At 42.5% G+C, this 8311-nt stretch overlaps 1 protein-coding gene across 1 annotated transcript in view; it reads left to right on the top strand.

Moving 5' to 3' along the window:
• GREB1 (growth regulation by estrogen in breast cancer 1) overlaps nt 1-8311 on the top strand; it is a 219612-nt gene that overhangs the window by 135726 nt on the left and 75575 nt on the right. The window contains exons 5-6 of the mRNA XM_019520757.1: nt 4329-4511; nt 4844-4987. Coding sequence (XP_019376302.1) covers nt 4329-4511; nt 4844-4987 — 327 coding nt within the window. The remainder of the gene's footprint in view (nt 1-4328; nt 4512-4843; nt 4988-8311) is intronic.

The raw sequence follows: 8311 nt of genomic DNA on the forward strand, positions 1-8311 counted from the left end.
CCAAGAGGCAGGAGTGAAAGTACAGCACAGAGAAGTTGGAAGGTGGTTTGGGAGTGTGGTGGGGAGGAGTGATAGGTGTAGTTTTGAAAATGCTTTTCTTACAAAGGAAACTCTAAATGGTGCTCTCTTAAATTCTTTTCAGAAAAAGTGTTCAATAGTAGATGCATGAGAGATGCTTAACTGCTCTTGTGTGTAAACTGTGCTAAGTGAAGGGTAATGCTTTTAATAAGTCTCACATGACTAGCTCTCTGAAGGAGTTCAGAAAGGGCTATGGAACATTTCAACTGAAACTCACTTCTAGCTTGAGTTTGTCCTTGGCTGGTAGTGACTTGAGCATGAAATAACTATACTGAGGCTTTTTGATGTCCATGTTTAAAGATGTCTTGCTCACATGGGTGAGCATGTCCTTCAACAGTGTTGGCAGCCTGGTGGGTAGGAAGAATGGAATAGGCACAGACTGCTGTTTTGTCCTAGCAGATGGTCTTTCCGAGCTCAGATTTGGGGGAAAAATTGTGGGCAGCAGTGTGTGGAAATGTGTACTGCTGTTGGTTGGGCCCACTGTATTCTGTTGATAAACGGAAGATGTTATATCCAATTGATGCACCTTCATGAGGACTAAAATGCTTAAGCTCCACACAAATGATACAGTTTTAACTGCATCTATTTTATTTTTTGTTCCTTGTACTGTTGTCTTCAGCTAAGTAAAATGACCTTCACCAACCTCTCTACCAGAATTTAAGACACAATGGGCATTATTCAATACTTTTCAATTCCAACATTTCTCCAGCAAAAGGGCATAGTATAATTAGGGGTGGGTGAGAGGGGTACCCACTCCAGGCACCAAATTAGGAGGGGTGCCAGATTTCCCCCTATTCCACAGAGTCTGCATGCTGGCAGCATTGTCATGCTGGGAACTCTGAAGCAGCTCCCAGCTGCTGTTGATTTAAGAACAGTAGTCAGGTTGGGGAGGGGACATATGGTGGCAACAGCTTAGCCAGGACTGTTTAGAAGTTCACATCTGGGTAAGGCTGCTGTTTTCTTGTCTGGCTCCCGGACCCGTGCCTCCCCCAGTCCAGCTCTTGGAACCTGTGTCTTGCAGCATCCCTTCCCCGCAACCTCTGCTCTCCCTTCGGTATTATGCCAGGCACCAGATCATCTTCCTATGCCATTGCAAAAGGACTTTGTTCTCGTAGAATGCAGCATGCATTTAGATCTTTAGTAAGTTCTGTTGAATCAGTAAGGCACTGAAAAAGGGAGTGACCAGACTGTAATCTAACAGTACTTTTCCTGAGTACTCCTTCAGAGCAGGCTTTTCAAGAGCATTATGTTTCACTTTTGCCAACAAGAGCATTGACTGTTAATATAAAAGTTTAATTTGCCTGAAATGTGTGATTTTAATATGGTGTGCACATTGTTGTTTATTAAACTATGGACTTTATCCTGTATCCACTGAAATTGAGAGAGTTTTGCCATTAACTTCAGTTTTTTTACCTTGTATGAGGATTTGGTAGAGTACGATCCCCTCAAGAAGTGCTTTGCAGAGGGGAGGACAAAATCTTTCCCAAGCCTCTTGATGGTCTGGGTGACCAGGAAAGATGTGGTTCTCTTTACAGAGAGCTCAGGGGAGGCCTCTGCTTAATGTTCAGTCATTGTCAAACAAGCAAAGAAACAGCTGAAGTGTATAAAAATGGGGTAGAAAGCGATAATTAAATTATAATGATGCCATATAAATGAATGATATACTCTTACCTGGAATAATGGGTTCAGCCCCATTTCAGAAGAAGTAAGAAAGAAGACCTTCAAAGATGGGGTGAGACAATATTGGAGTCAAGCTTCTATATAGAAAAGCTTCCATATGGAGAATAGTCTCCTGATGGAGGACATCAGGACTCTTCAAATTAGATAAGAGGTGAATATGAAGGACAAGATGGAGATATATATAGTAACAAAATAGGGAAAGCAAGAAGGAAGGTCAGGTGCTCTTGTTTAATTTTTCTCATAATCTAGAAGAGAAAAGAAGATTCAATGAAACAGAAGGGTAAAAAACCATTAAAATTAAATGGTTTTTATATAGGAATAATTTACCTATTGATATCATGACCACAACATAATGAAACACAGTAATTGGCATACCAGATCAGATTCATGGTTCAATGCCTGTGCTGGCTAGCAGGAAGATGTAAGCAGCATCATACTACGTATAATAACCTGTTCCACATATTAGTTCTCTTCTTAATCCCCAGCAGTCAGGAACTGAAGCATGAAATTTAATGTTTTTTCCTCCAAATTTAATCTTGCTTTAACTACAGTAAGTCAGAATATTTTTATGATCCATGGACAGGTCTGTTCACCTCACCCCAAGGAAGCCAGGGACAAGCCCCTTTGTTTCCAGGAAAATGAATTTTCTAATGTATTAATCCACCGCAAACTCTAATAACATTCTGCAAAAATGAATATTGCTAGCAAATAAATAAGAAGTTCCTCCTTCACACTTTGCTCAGGTTTCCATCTGCAAGTGTTAAAGAATTCCACACCTATTTGAACTTATTTCCCAATTTTAGGACTTTGAGATTAAATGACAGTAAATTATAAGATTTCTTGTTTGCTAAATTGATGTGACTATGATTATATCTAGAGACATTTGTGTGATGTATTAAGAGGACTGAATCCCTGCATCCCCCCTTCTCAGTAAAGGTTTACAGTGTTATTTGATGAAAAGGTTGACAAATATGGTCAGAAAGGAGATGTCCCTGTGTTATCCTGTTAGTCAACAAGTAAAACACCAACCTGAAGCCTTCATCAAGATTTGACCTCCTAAGACCAGGCTAGCCTTTCTGAGAAGCTTGTCTTGCTTGTGACTCAGAGTTCCTTCCCTTGGCCTAACTTACGCTAACTGAACCTAACTTAACAATGCCTACAGCCTACTAAAAACACCACGCTATAAATCAAAAGATTCATACTTCGCCTAAAGGTCTACAAGTCCCTCTCCCTTTCAGTAGAACACTTTTTTAAGGCATGGGGTTTTTTAACCCTAAGATCTCCTGTGGTCAACCCCTATGCCCTGCAAGGAGCAGTGTGGGAAGTGCCTGCATGTGTGGTGTGTGGCACCACATACCACATGTCCATACTCATGTGGATTTGGCCTCCCAGTCTTTTCAGTTTCCCTTTATATGAGAGTTTTTCCATGATTGTCTAGGCCAAGCATCTAGGGTTCCAAAACAGCTTAAACTTTTCTATGGGTAATGACACACTGGCACCAGTACTACATAGAAATAAAGGAAAAGAAAATCTTCAGGCTTCCAGGCATAAGCAAGCCATTATCTGAGGAGGTAATAGGAAGAAATTTCTTATCATTGGGTTTCTTATACCATCTTTTGAAGTGTGTGGTCCTGGTGCCTGGAAGAGAGAATGACAGGACTAGCTTAAATGTAGTCCACATTGATCCAGTAACCATTCTTATAGAAACAGATTGAAAAACATCAAGAAATTTAATCCTATCCTAGAAAAGAGTACAAATTAACCCATCAGTATTATTCTGCTTCTTACAGAAATACTTCTTCAATAGAAACTGGATTAAACCTGCAGTTGCTCTGTGTAAGGAATTCCATTCAAGGAAACAGTGCAAAGTAACTGGGAGTACAGCATGCAGAAGGGCAGCAGGAACACATTTATTCCACGCCACGTACAGCTCCAGGCACTTTGTTCCTGAGTAAATAATTATAACCAAATTCATAGCTATTGCAGAAGCCTAATGCAAACCAGGCACAGAATTTGGGGCAGCTGTCCTAAGCTGAGAACACAAGAAGGATTTGCTACATTTCTTATATACAACTCTGTCAGGAAAGCATCCATATTAATGTGAGCTCTTAGGCATATATTTTAGTTCAACTGGGCATATATTTTAGTTCAACTGGGCATAAGCACTTTCTGAAAGTTAAGCACATGCTCAGTGCTGTCTTGAGTAGAGCTAGATTCACACACAGAAACACATGCTTATGTGCTGTCTACCCAGGGCCTACATTTTCTAATAAACCTGTTTCATAGCCAGATCATAAGCATCAACTGGGACTTTTTTCAGTGTGTGAGGCAATGGAAAATGTAAACAGAGACTATGAAGCTAGGCCATTTATTCACAGTGAAGCTTTAGTTAGAAAACCCAAAAGCCAACTTCAATTAGGGTTTGATTTATTTTTTTTCAGTAAGAATATGTTTGCAGTAGATTACTTTCCTACAAATGCTCACTGTCGCCAAGGAAGAACTGTGTCTGCATGCTGTTATCAGTGACCTGTCTATCTTAACCAGATCTTGTCTATTATTTATTTTGTCAGGTTTCTCTGGCAATTGTGTTGGCTGTGGCAAGAAGGGCTTCTGCTACTTTACGGAATTTTCCAATCACATCAATCTTAAACTGACCACTCAACCCAAGAAACAGAAACACTTAAAGTATTATCTGGTTAGAAATGCACAGGGAGTGCTTACCAAAGGGTCTGTAATCTGCTGGAAAGGGGCAGGTAAGATCATGAGGCTGTCTAGTTGGAGCTCTGGTTTTCATCTGCCCAGCTTAGATACCAGTGAGGTCGACATCTGAGACAAACCTCAGATAATCAGATAGACAGAGGAGGGACTCTTTAAAGTGAGGCAATTGCTAAAGAGTGGCGTAGAAGCCAGTTGATTGAAGTAATAGAAAGAGAGCATGTTGGACAATCTAGCAGTGCCTCTTTTCTAAATATTGTGATATCTGGATCAAAATTGTTCGTATTTCAGATTGCTTACACAAAGGTACAAAGACAAAGCATTAATGCAACCATTCTCAATGGGTAAGAAGAGCCTTTTTTTCCCTTAGAATTTAGAGGCCGACAGTCTTCATCCAGTACCTGTTCAAGTGCATTGTTCCAACCTCCAGAAAGTTCAGGCCCATCTGTAACCATCACAAGTGACCCGGTTCCAGCCACAAACCCAAATACTCCATCTGGGACTCAGCAAACAGGTAACACTTAGAAAGGAAACCTTTGGCTAAGTACAGACAATCAAAAAGCTTGAGGCTGAAACGATTCAATCTTTGTAGGTTAGTCTAAGGTGTGTAGATTAAACCAATTAGGAAATGAGCAGGCATTCACTTTTGATTCTGGAAATGCAGCCACATGCCTGCAGGGGCTCAGGCTGGAAGCTGGGGGGCACTAGAGCATGTCTCCTTGCTCAGCTGGAGCAGCCAGCTTGAGCCAAGGCTAACCCGCTTACGCTGCAAGGTGGGTTTTGCAGGGGAGGTACAAAGAATCCTGAGATACTGGGGGACTATGAGTTAACTTGAATCTGGAGGGGATTTAGGACAGAAGTTGAATAAATTGATTGAACCTAAATCAGTGGGGTCTGATAATACATCCAACTGGGTTTCTCTTTAATAGGTTTCAGCCATCTTAAAATCGGTTTATATTAGGGCTGTACGAAATGGGCCCTATTTGATTTGGATTCAGAGTCGATCTGAATCAGGGACAGTGATTCAATCTGTTGATTCGGATCGCTATCCCTGATTCAAATTGGCCGAATCCGAATCTGGCAATTTGATGCTGATTCAGCGATTCAGCAATTCAGACAAAGGCACAGCTTTAAAAGTTTTTTCTACATACCTTGAAGTAGCAGCATGGCTTATGATCGCTGCGGTGCTGGGGCGCATGTAGCATCCCTCGTGCTCGGCACATGTAGCTTCCCAGCATGCTCGGCAGCGAACCCAGAAGTGGATTGGAAATGCTTTTTGTCCACTTTTGGGTCTGCCAGGGAGTGTGCTGGGGGGGACCTAAGAGCCTCCCTGGCTCAGTGATTGCTGGCAGGGGGACCTGAGGTGTCCCCCCCAGACCCAGGATGCATCAGTCACCGAGCTGAGAGGGTGCGGGGGGCCCCCCGTGCACTCCCCAGTGGACCAGGAAGTGGACTGGAAGTGCTTCTGGTCTACTTCCAGGTCTGCCGCTGAGCGTGCTGGGGAGCCCCCCATGCTTCTGTGAGATGCTGCGTCTGCCCCAACACCGCAGCGTTCAGAGCCCTGCTACTTAGAGGTGTATAGAAAAAACATTTAAAGCTGTATGTATGTCTGAATCACTGAATCTGTCTGAATCTCTCTGAATCAATTTGGAGGGTTTTAAATCAATTCAGAGAGATTAAAAGGTTCTCTGATTTGATTTGGAGATTCAGCCACTGAATCGGGCTGAATCTTCACCAAATCGAATCAGGGATTGAAGCTTTGCACAGCCCTAGTTTATATGCACTGAACTTCTGTTGTGTTACAGATTTGAACCAGTTTCTGATCTCTTATACCAGTTTATGTGTAATTTCTGTCCCTAGCCTTTGAGTTCCCAAATAGTCTCATTTACTATCTTGAGTGCATGTATGTGTATATTGGTGGAAGTGGAAAGAATCTGTAAAAAATATTGTAAAGTACCGAATAAAACAGAATGAGCAAACATGAGTTGATTTAGAGAGGCTGCATAAATCAAGAAACTAGTATAATGTAATAGCTATAGAGAAAATGAATGACGCCTTGAAAACTTTTTCAATACTAGCTCTTTTTTTCAGATAAATTGATGAAGAGTTTATAGATAGTTAAATAGTACTAAATATTTCTTTTCTGGAATTAGGTATCAACAAGCTCACTAAGGCTACTCAAATCTTAGCAGTCCATTTATTTAAAAGTGATGAAAATCGGCTTTACCATTTTGCAGCTGCTTCTTATCTACTCACAGATGACAACTGCTTTAGAAATCAGCATGATTTCAGTTTGTTCCTCTGTTCCAGTCAATTTTATGATAAGACCAGAATCCTTTTCACTTAGATAATGTATAAATTGGCTTAAAAGCTCTGTTTTTCTTTTGCTAACAGAGAGATTGGTTTATTTTCTTTTTAATTCATACAAATTAAAGTCATCTCAGAGTTTATGTATTATTTACAAGACAAAAATATTTTAAGTGTTAAAGGGATGGACTTTTGTGGGTGATATCTTTTATTGGACCCACTATATAGTTGAAAGGGATACAGATAGGCTTTCAGATACTAATACTAAATATTTTTCCTCATGTCTTCATAGAATCATAGAAATTAAGGGCTGGAAGGGACCTCGAATGATCACTGAGTCCAACTCCCTTGCTCTGGGCACGAATATTTCTGAGATCAAATGATCCCAGCAAGGTGTCTGTCCAGTCTCCTCTTGACAACTTCCAGGGTTGGGGACTGCACCACCTCCTTGGGATGTCTATTCCAGATTCTGGTCACCCTTACTGTAAAGCAGTTCTTCCTTACATCCAACCTGAAACCTCCCTCTAACAGTTATGGCCATTGCTCCTTGTCATAGGCGACGTGTGCCTCCTGAGGCTGGGGGTCATGGTGACTGCCTGCAAGCGGTGACTCAGGCATCGGCAGCGAGGGTGGGCAAAGCGGGGGCAGTCCGCAGGTAGCCGTGGCAGTGTTGGAGGTGTGGGGGGCTCCCCCGTAGCTGATTGCTGACCAGGGGGAAGCTGGATGCCAAGCCTGGAAGTGTCGGTGGCTTGCCTGGCAGTGCCTGCGGCACTTCTTGTCGGGGGGCACCAGCGCTCAGCCTGCCCCCCCTGCCCACTGCCTAAGCCAGGAGTGCTCGCTGTCAGGGAGGAACCAGCGCTTTCAGGGGGTGCATGTCACCTATGCTCCTTGCCCTCCCCTGGGGCACCCTAGTGAACAATTTTTCTCCCAACTCCTGATATTCATACTTATAGATGGTCACCAAGTCCCCACTCAGTCTTCTCTTCCCCAGGCTGAACAGTCCCAGATCCCTTAATCTTTCCTCATAAGGTTTGTCCTCCAGGCCCTTAATCATTTTTGTACCCTTCTCTGGACCTTTTCAAGCTTCACCATGTCTTTTTTGAAGCGTGGTGCCCAGAATTGGACACAGTACTCCAGCTGATGTCTCACCAGTACTGAGTAGAGAGGAAGTATCACTTCCTTAGCCCTGCTCACAACACATCAGTTAATGCATCCCAGTATGCTACTAGTTCTGTTGACTACAGTGTTGCACTGGTGGTTCATGTTCATCCTGTGATCAACCATAACCCTGAGGTCCCTTTCAGCCATTGTGCTGGCCAGGACATCTCCTCCTAACCTATATTCATGTCACTGGTTACTTCTCCCTAGATGAAGCACTCTGCATTTATCCTTATTGAACTGCATCTGGTTCTACTCTGCCCACCTTTCCAGCTTGTCTTCTAACTCATTGATAAAGATGTTGAACAAGATGGGGCAAAAACCAAACCCTGCAAGAAACCACTGCCCACCTCCTGCCAAGATGATTCAATAA

Source organism: Gavialis gangeticus, unplaced genomic scaffold, assembly GCF_001723915.1.
Source record: "Gavialis gangeticus isolate Ggan-Ray unplaced genomic scaffold, GavGan_comp1, whole genome shotgun sequence".
NCBI lineage: Eukaryota > Metazoa > Chordata > Crocodylia > Gavialidae > Gavialis > Gavialis gangeticus.